The sequence below is a fragment of the Bombyx mori genome, chromosome 13, assembly GCF_030269925.1.
Source record: "Bombyx mori chromosome 13, ASM3026992v2".
In the NCBI taxonomy this organism is placed as follows: Eukaryota; Metazoa; Arthropoda; class Insecta; order Lepidoptera; family Bombycidae; genus Bombyx; species Bombyx mori.
The window spans coordinates 17,600,133-17,618,275 of NC_085119.1; the positions used below are offsets into that span (position 1 = coordinate 17,600,133).

General features: G+C 40.4%; 2 protein-coding genes across 7 annotated transcripts in view; one reads left to right on the forward strand and one right to left on the reverse strand.

Annotated features, from left to right (window-relative positions):
* LOC101746851 (phosphatidylcholine:ceramide cholinephosphotransferase 2) overlaps positions 1 to 13,795 on the forward strand; it is a 110,545-nt gene extending 96,750 nt beyond the window's left edge. The window contains exons 1-2 of one of the 4 annotated variants that reach the window (XM_004927677.5): positions 7,016 to 7,948; positions 8,550 to 13,795. In XM_004927677.5, the coding sequence (XP_004927734.1) occupies positions 8,576 to 9,907 (1,332 nt within the window). In that variant the 5' untranslated portion in view covers positions 7,016 to 7,948; positions 8,550 to 8,575 and the 3' untranslated portion in view covers positions 9,908 to 13,795. Of the gene's footprint in view, positions 1 to 7,015; positions 7,949 to 8,020; positions 8,095 to 8,444; positions 8,463 to 8,549 lie in introns of those variants that run through there. The other 3 variants (XM_021349237.3, XM_062671937.1, XM_012691756.4) reach the window with 3 other exon arrangements.
* Positions 1 to 17,135, reverse strand: part of LOC101736574 (uncharacterized protein KIAA0930 homolog) — a 59,030-nt gene extending 41,895 nt beyond the window's left edge. The window contains exons 1-3 of one of the 3 annotated variants that reach the window (XR_009974763.1): positions 16,736 to 17,108; positions 11,340 to 11,500; positions 9,957 to 10,139 (exon numbers count right to left, since the gene is read on the reverse strand). Coding sequence is in view for 2 of the 3 variants with exons in the window: in XM_038014907.2 (XP_037870835.1) it covers positions 9,957 to 10,139; positions 11,340 to 11,500; positions 16,736 to 16,850 (459 nt within the window). In the remaining variant the exon portion in view is untranslated. Of the gene's footprint in view, positions 1 to 9,956; positions 10,140 to 11,339; positions 11,501 to 16,735 lie in introns of all 3 variants that reach the window. The other 2 variants (XM_038014907.2, XM_062671938.1) reach the window with 2 other exon arrangements.
* Between the last annotated feature and the right edge of the window lie 1,008 nt (positions 17,136 to 18,143).

Genomic DNA, 18,143 nt, shown 5'->3' on the forward strand with positions numbered 1-18,143 from the left:
CCACCTTGAGACGGCGCAGCCTGCCCTACTGTTTCTGACGGAGACACAGATATCTGCTCCGGATGATACCTCTTACCTTGAATACCCCGGCTACGTATTGGAGCACAACTTCCTGCGTAAAGCCGGGGTGTGTGTATTCGTCCGGGCTGATGTTTGTTGTCGCCGTCTACGAGGCCTCGAACAACGGGACCTGTCCCTCTTGTGGCTGCGCGTAGATCACGGGGGTTGTACCCGAGTCTACGCGTGCCTGTACAGGTCCCACAGCAGTGATGCAGGTGCAGCTCTGATAGAGCATGTGCAAGAGGGGACTAACCGCGTGCTTGAGCAGTACCCATCTGCGGAGGTGGTGGTTCTTGGAGACTTTAACGCTCACCACCAAGAGTGGTTGGGGTCCAGAACCACTGACCTCCCGGGTCGGACTGCCTACGATTTCGCCTTGGCCTACGGCTTCTCCCAGCTGGTGACACAGCCCACCCGTGTCCCAGATATCGAGGGGCACGAGCCTTCTCTGTTGGACCTTCTGCTGACCACGGATCCGGCCGGATACAGTGTGGTGGTCGACGCTCCGCTTGGATCGTCCGATCACTGCCTTATCCGTGCTGCCGTACCACTCTCTCGTCCTGGTCGTCGAACGACGACCGGGTATCGAAGAGTTTGGCGGTATATGTCAGCAGATTGGGATGGATTGCGTGAATTTTACGCATCCTACCCATGGGGGCGGTTCTGCTTTTCCTCTGCTGATCCTGACGTCTGTGCGGACCGTCTTAAAGACGTGGTGCTCCAGGGGATGGAATTGTTTGTTCCCTCTTCTGAAGTGCCCGTTGGGGGTCGCAGCAGACCCTGGTATAACAATGCCAGCAGGGATGCTGCACACCTCAAGCGGTCCGCATACGTGGCATGGGATGATGCCAGGAGGCGTCGGGATCCTAACATCTCAGAGGAAAGGCGGAAATATAACGCCGCCTCCAGGTCCTACAAGAAGGTAACTGCCAAGGCGAAGTCGGAGCACGTTGCTAGAGTTGGCGAGCGACTAAAGAGCTATCCCTCTGGGAGCCGTGCTTTTTGGTCGCTCGCCAAAGCTGCAGAAGGAAACTTTTGCAGGTCTAGTCTCCCACCACTGCGCAAGTCCGATGACACTCTGGCCCACAGCGCGAAAGAGAAGGCTGACCTTCTGGTCAAACTCTTCGCCTCGAACTCGACTGTGGACGACGGGGGTGCCACACCACCGAACATCCCCCGGTGTGATAGCTCCCTGCCGGATATCTGCTTCACACAGTGTGCAGTCAGGCGGGAGCTCCGACTCCTGGACGTCCATAAGTCGAGTGGGCCAGACGGCATCCCCGCAGTGGTTCTGAAAAAGTGCGCCCCTGAGCTGACGCCTGCGCTAACGCGTTTGTATCGCCTCTCTTATTGCACTAACAGGGTTCCATCTTCATGGAAGACCGCCCACGTCCACCCTATCCCCAAGAAGGGTGACCGGTCGGACCCATCGAGCTATAGGCCTATCGCGATAACTTCCTTGCTTTCCAAGGTGATGGAGCGAATAATAAACACACAAATCCTGAAGTATCTTGAAGATCGCCAGCTGATCAGTGACCGACAGTACGGTTTCCGTCACGGTCGTTCAGCTGGCGATCTTCTTGTATACCTTACTCACAGGTGGGCTGAAGCCTTGGAGAGCAAGGGCGAGGCTCTTGCTGTGAGCCTTGTGTGCCTTGATATCGCGAAGGCCTTCGACAGGGTCTGGCATAGGGCACTTCTGTCGAAGCTACCATCTTACGGAATCCCCGAGGGTCTCTGCAAGTGGATCGCTAGCTTTCTGGATGGGCGGAGCATCACGGTCGTTGTAGACGGTGATTGTTCTGATACCATGACCATTAATGCTGGCGTTCCACAAGGTTCGGTGCTCTCCCCCACGCTTTTCATCCTGTATATCAATGACATGCTGTCTATTGATGGCATGCATTGCTATGCGGATGACAGCACGGGGGATGCGCGATATATCGGCCATCAGAGTCTCTCTCGGAGCGTGGTGCAAGAGAGACGATCAAAACTTGTGTCTGAAGTGGAGAACTCTCTGGGGCGAGTCTCCGAGTGGGGTGAATCGAACTTAGTTCAATTCAACCCGTTGAAGACACAAGTTTGCGCGTTCACTGCGAAGAAGGACCCCTTTGTCATGGCGCCGCAATTCCAAGGAGTATCCCTGCAACCTTCCGCGAGCATCGGGATACTTGGGGTCGACATTTCGAGTGATGTCCAATTTCGGAGTCATTTGGAAGGCAAAGCCAAGTTGGCGTCCAAAATGCTGGGAGTCCTCAACAGAGCGAAGCGGTATTTCACGCCTGGACAAAGACTTTTGCTTTATAAAGCACAAGTCCGGCCTCGCGTGGAGTACTGCTCCCATCTCTGGGCCGGGGCTCCCAAATACCAGCTTCTTCCATTTGACTCCATACAGAGGAGGGCCGTTCGAATCGTCGATAATCCCATTCTCGCGGATCGTTTGGAACCTTTGGGTCTGCGGAGGGACTTCGGTTCCCTCTGTATTTTGTACCGAATGTTCCATGGGGAGTGCTCTGAGGAATTGTTCGAGATGATACCGGCATCTCGTTTTTACCATCGCACCGCCCGCCACCGGAGTAGAGTTCATCCATACTACCTGGAGCCACTGCGGTCATCGACAGTGCGTTTCCAGAGGTCTTTTCTGCCACGTACCATCCGGCTATGGAATGAGCTCCCCTCCACGGTGTTTCCCGAGCGCTATGACATGTCCTTCTTTAAAAGAGGCTTGTGGAGAGTATTAAGCGATAGGCAGCGGCTTGGCTCTGCCCCTGGCATTGCTGAAGTCCATGGGCGACGGTAACCACTCACCATCAGGTGGGCCGTATGCTCGTCTGCCTACAAGGGCAATAAAAAAAAAAAAAAAAAAAAAACTATTCTTGTTCTTTCAAGTGAGCGATGACCGTAGTCACGTACGTATTTTATGTACACTAGGCGAACCCTTCACGTCCTTTCTTTTTTATTCGAACGCAGACGAGTATACCGCCTAGCCTTTTATAAACCAAAAAAAGTTCCCATTGAAGGGTAAATAATGATAAAAGGGAGCTTGATGGCGAATTAAGTCTACACCAGTAAGGATGGTGAACATTTTTTACTGAACCAAGCCATCATGCATTTCGGTTCGACGCGTAGGCTCAACGTAATTAGATAAAATACACTCGTTACACAACAGGTGGTCGTGAACTAGTCTGCCGGGTTAGGTAATAAAAAACAATTCAGATTTCGATCAGTTTGAAAGTGTCGTAATAGGGATTTACAAGGCCCTCACCGTTGCCGATGTGACAAATTCGTAAAGAAACACACATAAACTGTTATCATAGGCAAGTTAGTTTGGAAGGAAAACGATAGCTTATATAATTTTTTAAATTTTTTGATTATTATTAAACTAAACAAATTCGGAAAATTAATATACAAAATGAACCTAAAGGGTGAAGTTTTAACGATTTTGGTACGTTTTGATCATTCAACTACGCCAGTCAGTATATGTATAACAATAAATACACAATACGGCCACACCATATCCGTGATTAAATATAAGACGTGCTAGTATCCAGGTGGCCTGGGTAGAGCCGTTGACCGAGTTAGGGCCGCGTATAACTCTCACTTTTGGTATACAAACATCCTTTGTGTTTAAATTAACATAGAGATAAATTAACATGCTTTTAGAGATCCTTATAAAGTAAAATTAACGTTGACCACAAGTGGCCTAACCAAATTTCTTACATAATTTGTTACATCAATGAAGAGAACCGTATAAGAAACGGGGAAAAGTTCTGAGCAATGGATAGCCCGAGCTAACAAAGAATATGCTCTACTAGTTCTGTTTCAGAGAACCATTTAAAAACTAACAAACAATTTGATAAGTTAAGTATAAAATGATAATGATAAATAAATAATAATTATAATTGTAAGTTAAATAATTGTATATTTGCAAACTTAGCTTGATTACATCATTAGCACGATTCAGATTTTTGTCGCGTTTCTTATTACATAGCGTACATAGGTATTCGCTACCATTACAGTCCACCAAAGTTGTTTTGTAGAAATGACGAAGAGGCACTTACTTAGTGGTATAATTTGTTAATCGGGCTATTTGGTAAATTAATGAAATAACAATAAAGTTCCACGATAATAATTGGCACCGTATTAAAATAACTGAGACTAATTAACGCAACCTAAATGTCACGTTAATGAGCTTTTAAATCACAATCGGAATCTAGAAACTTATAAAACGCATCGGTTCATTCTGAGTTCTGACCAGTGGCGTTACATAGTATTAACGTGTTACCCATAGCGTTAGTCACCACCTCCAGGTTTCCTTGACGTCATAGTAATTTTTTTCGGTTTCCGCGAATTGTAGATATAATTGAAACTATTTATAGGTTTAATCTCGCTTATATTATTTCCGATGCTTCGAATACTATTTAATTTTCGTGATCACGGATAACCAAGGTGTTGTTAATCAAAATTTGAATACGGTATTAACTACAACCAAATTTGTTATTACACTGTTATAACACGCCTTAACATGGTTAGGTATCATCAGCAAAAACGTAAAATGAGCGCAATAAGAGCTTTTTAATTTAAATTAGGTAGATATTATTTTAACGATAGGCCACGTTTTTAACTAGTCGTTGTAGCCAAAAGAACAAGTCGTCGTGGCCTAAAAGATAAGAAAACGTCCGGTGCATTCGTATCTAGCGATACAACGGTACCTGTTCAAATTCCGCGGCATGTACCAAGTATTCTAATGAAATACGTACTTCACAAATGTTGATTGACTTCCACGGTGAAGGAATAACATCTTGTAATAAAAATCAAACCCTAAAAATTGCGTAATAACTGGTGGTAGGACGTCCTGTGAGTCGCACGGGTAGGTACCACCACCGCAGTCATACCTTTCGGTTTGAATGGTGGTGCAGTCACTGTAGTGTAAAAACTGAGACCTTAGAACTCACATCCCAAGGTAGTTGGGACAGTTACGTTGTAGATGTCTATGGGCTCCGGTAACCACTTAACACCAGGTGGGCCGTGAGGTCGTCCACCCACATAAACAATAAATAAGAATATACATTTTCGTAGTGGTCCAAATTTTTCTAGCACGTGTTCGAACCACTAGAGGCTGTCTCATAGTGTAATAAATACTCTTATTACTTGTATGAGTATCTTGTGCCCTACATGTAACTAATCATCATGAATTCGATGCAATAATATAAAAATCATGTTCGTGTCACAACAGAGCGGTCGTGAAGCGCTACTGGTAACGACCTAATTTTAACAGTCATCATTGAGGAAACCGATGCTGTATTCACGCATCGACTGATTACATTATGACACATTATAGTTCTATATAATATATAAAGATTGGCAGGATTGTCCATGTTACATTTGTAAATTCGACCTGGTAACGAAAGATATTTTATATCCATCGCAAGAACGTGATTTCAGTGGCGAACCTCTCAGCCACTTGATCAGGAAGGCCAATACTGTGTTCAATAAAAAAGGATAAACAACTCCAGCGTATCACTCACTAACGGGTAGCAGTGAGCACTCCCGAATACACTTGAAATCGAGCTTAGCAACTGATCAAACCGGGATAAACCTTGATATTACTATATATAAGTAAGATAATCTCAACATTGCACAATTCACACGTAAATTGCGACATCCCTGTGCGTGGTCGGTTTTACTACGTATCTATAAAACTCTTCTAAGTTATGTCCTCATTATCTTAAACCGGATCTCAGAACGTAGGTACAATAAATGCAAACACGATCCTCATTCCGACATGATCTAATTTGTAGACGTATAAAACAGAACCAGAATTTATCTGATTCGAAATTCGACCACACTTCGACACCCTAAGAGTAAATGAAATTAAATTCTCTCCTTTGTTTTAACATCTTGAAAAAAGGACCGAACGGTAATTTGACTCCTTTGTTTTTATTTATTGTGTTCTTTTAAAAATGGTTTACATTTTGATTATAAATCTACAAATATCAGGTCGCTAGAATAATCTATCTATTCTAATAGATAATAAATACGCTACAATGTCGTTCCAGTGTCATAATTCAACTTATCAATCAGTTTTACATTCTTTTAATTCCACATTGACATAGTGACAATGTTATGGTTTATCTGGTGTTAAGCAGTAACCGGAGCCCGTAAGCATCGCAACATGAACGCCGCCACCCACTTCGTGACGTGAGCTCCAAGTCTCAATTGTGTGGTTTAACGGCTGTCGCACCCTACTAGCCGGGATACATTACTGCTACCTATGTTATTTAATAACACTCGTTAATCGTGTGTGCACTGTATGCAGCGAAATTGTGACCGTAAGCCGCTTCAATCTCAATTCTCAATATAGACTAGTTACGGCCAATAGTTAAAAAGCGTCGCTCGTTCGGTCGAAGTTCCTCATTCACAGTAGAGTGTAGACCCTCCGAATAGACAGCAGCTGTGAGGGGCCGGGGTCGGGGGGCGTGACGTCAGCCTGCGCGTAATTGCTTCCATTGAGCCGAGTGCGCACGAACGAAGCCGACGAGCCCCGACACTCGGCGCCGGACCGAAGCCAACCAGTGTTCAATCTTTTCTAGTACGCGGTCGTCGCGTGCACGACCCGACGCTCAGCAGTATCATAACGTCCCGATCAACATTCATTTGTAATAAAGTATAATATCCGCTGTGGCCACTCGAGCCGCCCATCTAAAAGTGCAATAGGTTCGTCGCGAGTGTCAGCGTCGACGCGTTCTCTAGTGCCACTGATGCCGTTACCGATATGCAGTGAAGTGTGTGCATTATATCGTTTTCTATTTCGACCTCGTTTATATGAATCTATGAAATATCTGAACGCGAAGCCGAAGCCGCGTTCCCGAGGGGCACACGGGATACTGAGCCGCCCAATCGATGAGCCCTCGCGTTCGCTCCGAATGACAGTTCGCACATTGATCGGGTGAGTCCGAATTAGAGGTGGCTAATATAACCAATAACCAATAAATTTACCGGTAAAAAAAATTAACACTTCTATTCGATAAATAAAATTACCCAAAACGGTTAAAAATACCGTTTACCAAACACACTGCGTGTAGTGGCATAGGCAATTATTGGAAATTATATTTATGCAAGTTTCAACTTTATTTCAACACGTAAGATTCATTTTCGCCTTGCAGATGTCTTCAACTTATCATGTAAAAAATATTGAATTTTATGATTTCATTGTATGCTCTATACCCCTCAAAATAAAGCACAATATTTAAGTTGGTGTATTTTACAGTTAATGATAATTTTTTTCGTTAAAAAATTGAAATGAAACGATATTTTTACCGAACGCGAAGATGACGTGATTGGTTGATTTTTTAAACGTAATATTTTGTTTGGTACTTGACATTTTGGTGGCTCAGTGCATCTTTTCTATTATTTTGGTAAAGTTGTGTTTTTGTATTTTAAGAGATTTGTACTTTGTGTTTGTGTGTTTTGACTTTGTTTTTGTGTGTTTGAGACTTTGCTTACTTTGTTGTTGTGGATTTTTAAATTGTATATCTAATTTAAAATGCCGAAACGCAATGCAGAAATATGGGATCATTTCGAAAAGTGCTAGTACCATTCAAGTTTAACATTAGCAAAATTAATTTTTCAACGAAAAGATTTACCGGTATTTTCAACCAATAAAAATATCGGTAATTTTTTTTATCAATTACCAGTTAACAGATAAATAAATTCAACCGTTAACGCCATCTCTAGTCCGAATCTTCTAAAGCAAAAGATTCGTAAAGGTGGAACAAAACATTTGTCCGGAGATTTAAAGTGAAACGTAGTCGACTGTTCACGACAGCTATCTCGAAGTGTTCGCATCTCGAAGGCCACGCGCAGTGCTCGTGAAACTACCATAAAGGTGAGTCGCGAGTCGCGAGTCGCGGCCCACAACAAACAATTACGGCTAATTACGATCATTTGACAGCAGATAGAGGGGCGCCGGTACACGGCGGCGCGGCTCGCAATCCCACCCGGCGGTCTTTGAACCGTGCATTCGCTGCTATTGTTAGTTTGTGTTTATTCGCCGTACATTTTCTAGAATATACGATTTACAGCATATTTGTATGTCATTATATACGAGTGTGTTTATACTGCTTACCAACCTTCAAATATATAATGTCTGAAACTAGGCGATGAGAACGAACATGTGATAAAATACACGATAGCAAAAACATTCTCACTTAGTAGTTTTCCAGTCAATAATGGCGTAAATTATACTGATTCATTACTTTCAATACAATTTATATTATTAGTGTTGTGTTTTCGTCAATAATTGTTCGCATGCGAAGTATGGAAGTTTGTTAACTTAGAACGACATGCGGCATTCCAAATGCAACCAAACACAATAAACTCTGTTATCTGTCACTGAGTCGGTACACAAATTATGTTTATTTACATTATTTACATATTACATTCACATTATTATACTAGCATTTCTAATGAGAATTTCTCAATTTCAGGTTCAATTCAACCAAATGGTGATTGGATGACGATCGCAGCACGCTCCCCAGATAAGGAGCCGTCGCCACCAAAACAAATTAACTTCGCCGAGCCGCTAGTGGAGTCTGTGCGTGTGTATCTCGCAAATGAAGTGCCTTCCAAGCAGCTAGCCCTCGTGCCCTGCGTGCCCGCGTGCCGGCCCTCGCCCCCGCCGACTCCTCCCGTCTGTGATGTCGACATAGCCTCTCAGACCGCTCGCGAAGAGATCAAGGGAATCAACTTCGAGGCGCGCTTCAAACGGAATGACCTAAACAACAATCCTCCTCGCCAACAAAACGACCAACCACAAAACGGCACCATGCCCAGCCAAGCGGAACTCATGCAGAGGCAACCGCTCTTGGCCCGCACCACCAAAACAGACGCACCGCAGCCAGCCACGGACGAGTCCGACCCTGACCAGGACCACTCTCCGCAGAGAACGCACACCGGCGACTTCATCATAGAGTTACCTCCGGGCACCGTCAGAGAAGAAAGATACCCTAAAGAAATATGGAAAACGATTCTATCATTTTTCTTCCTATTCATGTGCGTTTGCATCAACATGATTTCACTATCGCTGGTGCACGAGCGACTGCCGGACCGGAACACGACGAAGCCGCTCAACGACATAGTGTTAGACAACGTGCCGGCGCACGACTGGGGCCTGGCGGTCTCCGAGTACCTGATCATGGTGTCAACTACGGTGGCGATGCTAGTGGTCGTGTTCCACAAGCACCGCTTCATCGTGGCGCGTCGGCTGTTCTTCATCATCGGCCTGCTGTACTTGTACCGCTCGATCACGATGTTCGTGACCGTGTTGCCGGTGTCCAGCATGACGTACACCTGTAGCCCAAAGAGCAACAGCACGGCCCCGCTGCTCATCATCAAGAGAATGTTCTACTTGATATCCGGCTTCGGGCTCTCGATAAACGGAAAACACACATACTGTGGAGACTACATATACTCGGGGCACACGATGGTGTTGGTGCTCAGCTATCTGATAGTCGCGGAATACTCACCCAAGAAGTTGTGGCCAATGCACTGGGCGATGGCGGGCTCCGCCGTGATGGGCGTCTCGTTCGTCCTGCTCGCCCACGGTCACTACACCGTGGACGTGGTGATCGCGTACTACATAACCACGAGACTGTTCTGGACGTTTCACTCGCTGCTCGTGACGCCACATCGGACAGGAAACGGATACAACCATTACATGATACAGCGCGAGTGGTGGTACTGGGTGTTCACGTACCTGGAGCGCAACGTGAGGGGGCCGGTGCCGCGGCGGTACGACTGGCCGCTGCCCTGGCCCCGCACCAAACTCTTCAACCGGCTAAGCTAGTGACGCGCCCGAGCGACCCCGCCGCCGCCGGAGCGAGTATGACGCTCACCTTCTGCGAGTGCCGCTTCAACACCTGCAGCTCCTTGGGACTGGTGCGCGTGCAGATGGCCAGCGTGAGCGTGTAGTCGAACTGGTGCACGATCAGGTTGAGGTAGACCGTTTCCTCCCAGTCGATCTCCGGGTCGCCGATCGGCAGTTTTTTGGAGTCTTTACGGAACACCTCGACGTCCGTCTGCGAACAGGCGCCGCCGGTCGGGCCGGTCGATGAACAATAGTGAATCTCTACCACGGCCGAGGACGGGTCGCGATCAAGACTGTGTCAAACTACGTGGCAGTGGGTTCGACGGCAATCTGACAAAGAGTCGGACCTCACCTCTGTCGCGAACTCTATTTCGGACTACTTCGTGTATTTTTGTTGTTGTGTATCGTAAAAGTAATATAAGTTATCTTTTATTGGACAAAGAACAATAATCAAATAAATGTATCTTCAGCTGTTGATAGAATATTTGTTTTGTAAATTAAATATTTTATAAGTGGTTATAGAATTATAAATCTGGAGTCTATATAAGAACATAGTATTTATGTACCGTACTGCGAGGCTCGTGCCGAGTGCGGCTGCACTTACGCACTCTAAGCTCCTAGCCTTTAATAAGAAAACATATTTTTATATTGTTTCAAATAAAGTACATACTTGAGTGTTGTTAAATGATAGTTTTTGTATTTCCAAAGGTTCTTCAGCGACTGTTCGTTTTCAAAGAATGGTGCTAAACTAGGATTGAATCGGGAGACATTAATTGTTCGAGTAATCGGTTGGATAGTTAGAGCGCCGACACTATTTAAGAAAGCGACATTCCACAACTCAGTGTGCTGTACTCTCCGCTCAGCACTCCTCTACCTTGAGTTATCATTCAAAGTTGACAAGCAACGCACTATTTTGAAGATTTGTTATTGGCTAATTATGTATAATGTGTATGAGCAATAGACTTACATTCTACATTATATTTATCCTGAACACAACATTTATGAATATTATGATAAATTGATGTAGAATTTTCAACGAAAAAATACAAGAAAACAAAATATTATCAGAATATTAACAGTATGAAACAGGTAAAAATATCATAAAACTGTTCGATAATAATCTCTTGATAAGCGTTTGTACGGTATCTTGAACGTACACATACATTCTACTCATAAATATATTTCGATTTATTTTTTTAGTCTTGACGACACAAAACATGAAGTATAAAAATCGCTTTTTAAAAAAAAATTCAAAGGTAGTACACATGTTCTCATTATTGAGGGATAACATACTTGAGGGGAGTTAAAAGATGTAACCTTCATAATATAATTTTAATTTCCCATTTAGTTGTTATGATTTCTCTATATGCCAAAATGAACGCCGTAGTCTTCTGTGGTCCTGGTAGCTTACCTCGTATTTAGGCAGGTAGCGCGACGATCCCTTCACATGACGTTTTCGAACAAAGAACAGCAGGTCGTCACAGTCAATGGCCTGCTCCTCCTGGAAGAGGAAGTGCCTCACGAACAAATCTGTCCAATACGTCGTTCCTTGTAGAACTACGAAGCCAGAATCTGCAAACGTTACTATCATGTTAACATCCGTCACTGGATAGGTTCGATCGTTTGAGAGATATTTAAAGTTTGGTAGTGCTTGAATTGTGATCTTTATCAAAATTATTTGTAAATATTATCTCGTGTTATTATGTACCTATATTTTTAAATTAGAATACCGAATGTGTTGTATGTACTGAAGTGCCTTTGTACAAAACTGGGGAGTGTGATCCTTGATCTAAACGGATTAGTGATGAAATCCTTCGAGTATGTAATGTACGTAACATAATGTAATGTCGGTGAAGTGTGTTGTAATATTGCTTGTATTGTTGTCTTGTATTTATTTTGCCATCATTGTTGTTGTTAATATGAAATTGTAAACGTCCATATAGGTCCACATAGCTTACTTTACTGGGCATTTATCTAGCCCGGATATATGACCTTCTTATAGCCGTAATTTGTACCCTAGTCTTACCAGTTAACTATGATACAGGATTTCAGCGGCTCTGGCATTATCCATATCCGTGAGCGACAAAGAACGTCACGTGGACCACTAGCTTCTCTGCCTTCAATGACTTGGTGGATTGAATACATTCTATTTAACACTGTTAAGTTGTTGTTTGTAAAAGTTGATCTTATAAAAAGTTGTTCGATCGAGTTGCATTTGAAAACAAATGAATCACGAATCTGTGCACGCCACAAAAAAATCGTCATCCGTGTGTGACAGTACCCGCCTAAGAGATTCCAACAACATAGAAACTTGTGACCACGTTGCGCGTTTTAATACTTAAGTGAAATGTACACCTCATTTAAAATGATGGCACTGCTTAATGTTTATTTTGATGCGAGGCTGGCGAAACATTGACACGCAAACGAAAACAGTTTTGATAGAAAAATGTACATATTTTCATATATATGTGTGTATGTACATATATACATTGCGTGTGTTCATCTTTTTAGGAACCATATGAATCAAATCGTTGAAAAGGACTAGTTATATCAAATGTGGTTTTAAATTTATAATTAAATTGATAAATGATAGAAAACGACAGTAGAAGCAGGTGTCGACTGTATGCTCGCAGTGACTCGCGAATTTGTTAAAATAAAGACCTAAAAAAGAAATCAATGTTATTGTTTCACAAATAAATTAATTTTCATGTAATAATTTTGAATGACATTTATCAATTGGATATTCCCTGGTTTTTTATAATTAAAAGTTACATTACTTTCGCATTAATATTTAAATTGTTTAGTTTAATATTAACTTTAAATTGTTAGTTCTCAAAACGGCAAGTTTCATTTCTTAAAAAAAGTGACAAGGAGAGAAGTTTGAATGAAAATTTATCATCCCAGCTCTTTTGTACACTAAATAGTATAAATCAAATTAACCAATAAGATTTCTTAACAATATAAATAACACAGATACTTTAATGGTACTCGTATTAAGTAGACACGATACAAATACCTGCTTTACTGATAACCGTCTTGTAAATTAAGAATGGTAGTACCGCGTTCAGATTCAACAAGACCGTAAGGGATAGACTCGCTCCGCATTTACTAATAGGGTGGACAAGGTTCCATCGTGTCTTTAAAACGTCTAAAATACTTTAATACATCAAAATTAGGGGTGCTGACGTCACACGCTTTAGTACCAATTGTACGCTTTTCGATTTCTTTTCTGAGGGGTGAAGTTACCCTTAATTAATTCCAATGTGGGCAGCGCCACAGGCTCGATAACCACTAAGCACCAGATCGACCGTCAGTTGGTCTGCCCATTCACACCAACTAAAAGATAAATGAAACAATAAACACGAAAATTAACATTGTTTTTATTGAAAGTCTTAGTGGCTCGGTGACACCGTGCTCTTCTCTTCGTATAGAGGTGGTTAGTTCATCTATAGATATTAGTACCGCTAACAACCACGTATATGTTCACGGATGCCGACGCTTGTCATCCTGTTGTCGATATAATTTAAAAGTGTTAATGTCGTCAGCCACGCTCGCGTTTACATTAATTTCTAGACTACCGGTGTAACCAAATAAAAATCAAATAACATCGTTATTATTTTTATATTAATGTACCTGATTGAGAATTATGTGGAAACGAAAAAAAAAAAACAATATGAATAAGTCCCCAGACTGGTGTAGCGTCGCCAATAATTACATTCCGTGCGTAAGAAACTAAATTGAATATAACTTAATGTGAATGTTATTGTTATTTGTAAAATGAGGCATGCAACTTATTATTCATACAATACATTATGCTGTTATGTAAAAAATATAAATAATACATACTTAATAAATGTTTTCATAAGACTTTACCACTTTTATTTCCTATATTTCGTAGTTTTCGAGACGTATATAATAGAAACGTGGCACAGATTCACAGTAATAGATATATCGATTACGATTCGATGGTAGATTCTACAAAGCTGCTGTTGCTAGGGCTAGTGTTAGCAGTCTCGCGGGTTGAGCCCGTGAGGTCACTTACCCGTCCGCACGTTGCTAAAATAGACCCTTAGGCTACTGGCGAATAAGTAAGAAAAAAGTAATAGAATAAAAATTCTAAATATTAGTTTCAGGACAGCACCATGTTCGTAAAACGATACTTTCAAATCTTAATTCTATAAATATTTAATACTGCATCTCACCAACTGAGCTACATGTTTGCGAGTTGTTGTTACTATTCATATTCATTTCAAACTTTGTAGATAAAATACAACAAAAACAAAGTAAGAAATTAGATTAATTGTATCAATTAACTACCTTAAATTTTATTTTGATTTTGAGTTGAGATATCTATACACAATTTCATTTCTTTATTTGAGGTAAAATGCTATCTGTTTTGATTATGTAACGTAAATTTGACAGATTTTACATTTGTCTTAGCACAAACCTTACTCAGAAATAAATGCCATAGGAACAGTCAGTGATCCGCTGAACAAGTCTCAATGGTATGCTTGGCTCTACTTTTAAAAGAATTGATCAGATTACTTTAAAACGATACCATGATAATGCAAACTGTGATATATTATCTGGAATTGGTGAAGCACATGGACACCAACTATGCCAACGCCCGCCTTGAGTATTCAGTGTGTCATTTATTGATTTCACTTTGTGAACATGTTTAGATGAGACCTTTTAATTATTTAGGTGTTGATAAGCTGAGTACCTGGTGTAGCACTAGAAGACTAACACAGTTGTATCACTATATGAGTGTATTAGTATTAGATCTTAAACTTATCGACAGGTAAGTAAATATAACAATTAATTTTTATCCAAGTAGGTTGTAAGTATGTATAATTTGATACTAACAAACTCAATCTGGGCCACAATGCTTACTGTGATAATACACAATAATAATAATAATAATATTGACCACTGTAAGAAAGATGGCCATGCTCTAACATCATTTTTGTTGTCTACGTGTTGCATCACCAATTCATCATCCCAAATGTTGGGCCAGTGGAGTGATATATAAGAGTTGAAACCAATCAAGAACCTCTAGTTGTTTTCCATCAAAGTCTGCACAAGTTCACAAGACCCTGACCATTTTTGTTGCTAAGCAACCATAGGTTTAATAATAATATGTAATATGGATGCAAAATCTGGAGTAAATGAAATAAATAAAGAATAAATAAGGTTAATCATTCTCAAAGAATTAATCCTCGAACACATATTTCTTAATAAAACAAATTGATTGTAAAATCTATCTACAAACTATTTTATTATTTCCTTGTATCAAAATTCAATACTGATCCACTTTAAATTGTTCACTAAAGTTAAATTAATCTGCTTTGAAACTATGACTTGACTCAGATGGGCTATAATTTATTGTAGGTACATTTATGGATCAATAAAATTATGTACACATTTAACCTGTTACTTAAAAACATTGATCATTATAAATTGTAACATTACAAAATCTTACAACAAATCTACCTTATAATTATAATAAACTAGCTGACCCGGCAGACTTCGTAGTGTCTCAATCGATAAATAAAAGTCCTAAGCTTTTGTATAAAATAAACCTAAAACAAACAAAAAGAATCCGTCCGACGGGGAGCACATCGAAGAAAAATCAAAATTGTTATTTTTATTTAATTCATCATCATATTTAGATAGATCATATTTATCTACCTTTTAAACCTTTTCTGGACTTCCACAAGTAATTCAAGACCAAAATTAGCCAAATCAGTCGAGCCGTTCTCGAGTTTTAGCGAGCCTAACGAACAGCAATTCATTTATATATATATAGATTTTATTGTTTACAATTTATTTATATTACACACTGTTATTTGTTTATTTTATTGTTTAAAAACATACGGGATTGTAGAATTTTGTGTTTCAGTACATTAAAAAAATCAAATCAAATTAAAAAAGGGGTAATGAAAGCAGAGTTAGAGAAGATAAAGCAGATAATTTAAATTATTTTCATACAACACTAACTGCTGAACAGTTTTTACGTAGTTTTCAGAGATTAAAATTAGTATATAAGCTTTGTTTCATTTTTAATAAGGTATTCCAAAAATTTGTCATTTAAAGATTATAATTTTTGGAAGATTTTGAGTTTAGGATACTTTTAGATATTATATTCCTATTATACAAGTATGTAGTTCTATCTGTCTGCTAAAATTTCGAAGTGAAATTGCTGCTGCTAGAGTCTATTTAGGCAAAGTTACAGGATGTAAGCTAGTGTAGAATGACAGAGGATTGGTTAAATAAGACTTTCTTCCATACCAACAAAGAGTTATAGACCACTATGTCCTTTTCTGCAATGAGATACTTCATAATCTAGTCAGTCATTAACTTATTTCCTAAACAAAAATTTAATACTTGTTAAGTCATTTTCAAATTATAAACTAAAATATCCATTATTTGGTTATTAAGGCTTATCTAACAACAACACTCATGGTGTGTTTTTCGAAATAATCACTATCTATATTATCGTGGTCTAATCAAACTGTAACAAATTAAGTTAGTGTCTGTACATTTTTTATTTCAAAATATATAAATCAAATGTTTACTAAAACTTAATTTAAGTACAAAATCGTTTGAGAATAATGGTAACAAAAATAAACTAAATCTAATCTATGGATGGACCGTATAATTGTGGTTAGGACAGAAGCTACATATTATACTTTTTATTATTTTTTTGCTGTCTTATCTTCAGTCTAAAAAATCTTCAAAATGAATGACTACAACACACAAGCGATGACTTATGCTTACACAGAAAAGCGAAAGAATGTCACTCACCATCCTTCATCAATTGACGCATCTCCTTCGTTCTCTGAAAGTTGATTTCTTCGAGGAGCTGTTCCAGCATCGTAGCATTCTTCAGAAACGTGCATCCTCCAAGTCCCAGAGCCATTTTTACATTCCAATCGTAATTGTTCCTAAATAAACGCTATAACCGGCGGAAATCAACACATAACGACTTCAACTTTTAGCAGGTACTTAATTAAACTAATTATAAAAGTAATTGATTAGTAATCAAGGCACATATTAACCGAATCAAGTCATATATTATCAATTAACAGATTATTGATTTACTTTAGGAACTTTGCCATTTAAAAACCCCACCATTTTTTTATGACAACGAAAATTACAGTTTTGATATTTATGTCGTAGGTGTACATTTGATTTTTTAACGAATTGATTTTGACTTTGGATACATCGACTTTTTAGCCTATCTTGGTTTTGCAATTCTCTACGGTCCCTGAGATATAAGTGCTAAGGTCTCAGTTTTTAGGGTACAATGGCTGCTCTACCCTTCATCTCGACATGCATTACTACTTCATGGCGGAAATAAGTAGGGTGATGGTACCTACCCGTGCGGACTCACAACACGTCCTACCAAATTTTGTGGGTTTGATTTTTATTACATAATGTTGCTCCTTCACGGTGAAAGCCAATCGTGAACATTTATTAAGTACGTAGTTCATTAGAAAAATTGGTACCTGCCTGCGGCATGCGAACATCGTTGCATCGCTAGATACAAATGCACCGGACGTCTTATCATTTAGGTCACGACGAACTACAACATGGAATTCTATCTATCTATCTATTTTTAAAATTACCAAAAATTAGCAAAACAGTGTAGGACCATTTGGGTCAAATTGGAAAGGTAATAAAACTTGAAAATAGTGTGCCGCAAGAACTGAACGATTGCCAGCACGACGAACACTTTAAGGTATGCCTTACGTTGCTATTATGGACACTCATGAAGGCATTTAAGCCGATTTGACACTTGCCTCTTTACTGGTGGTAGGACCTCTTGTGAGTCCACGCGGGTAGGTACCACCACCCTGCCTATTTCTGCCGTGAAGCAGTAATGCGTTTCGGTTTGATGGGTGGGGCAGCCTTTATAACTTTACTGAGACCTTAGAACTTATATCTCAAGGTGGGTGGCGCATTTACGTTGTAGATGTATATGGGCTCCACTAACCACTTAACACCAGGTGGACAGTGAGCTCGTCCACCCATCTAAGCAATAAAAAAAAATTGCGATAAAAAATGAATTTTTTCTGAAAGTTAATCGTAACTGGTGATCATGTAAATAAGACCCTGGTTCAGCATCTAGGCAATGCCCCAAATGAAAATATAACCCCTAAAAATGTTATGGTGATTGTTTTGTGATTTTGTGCCGGTATAATTCATTACA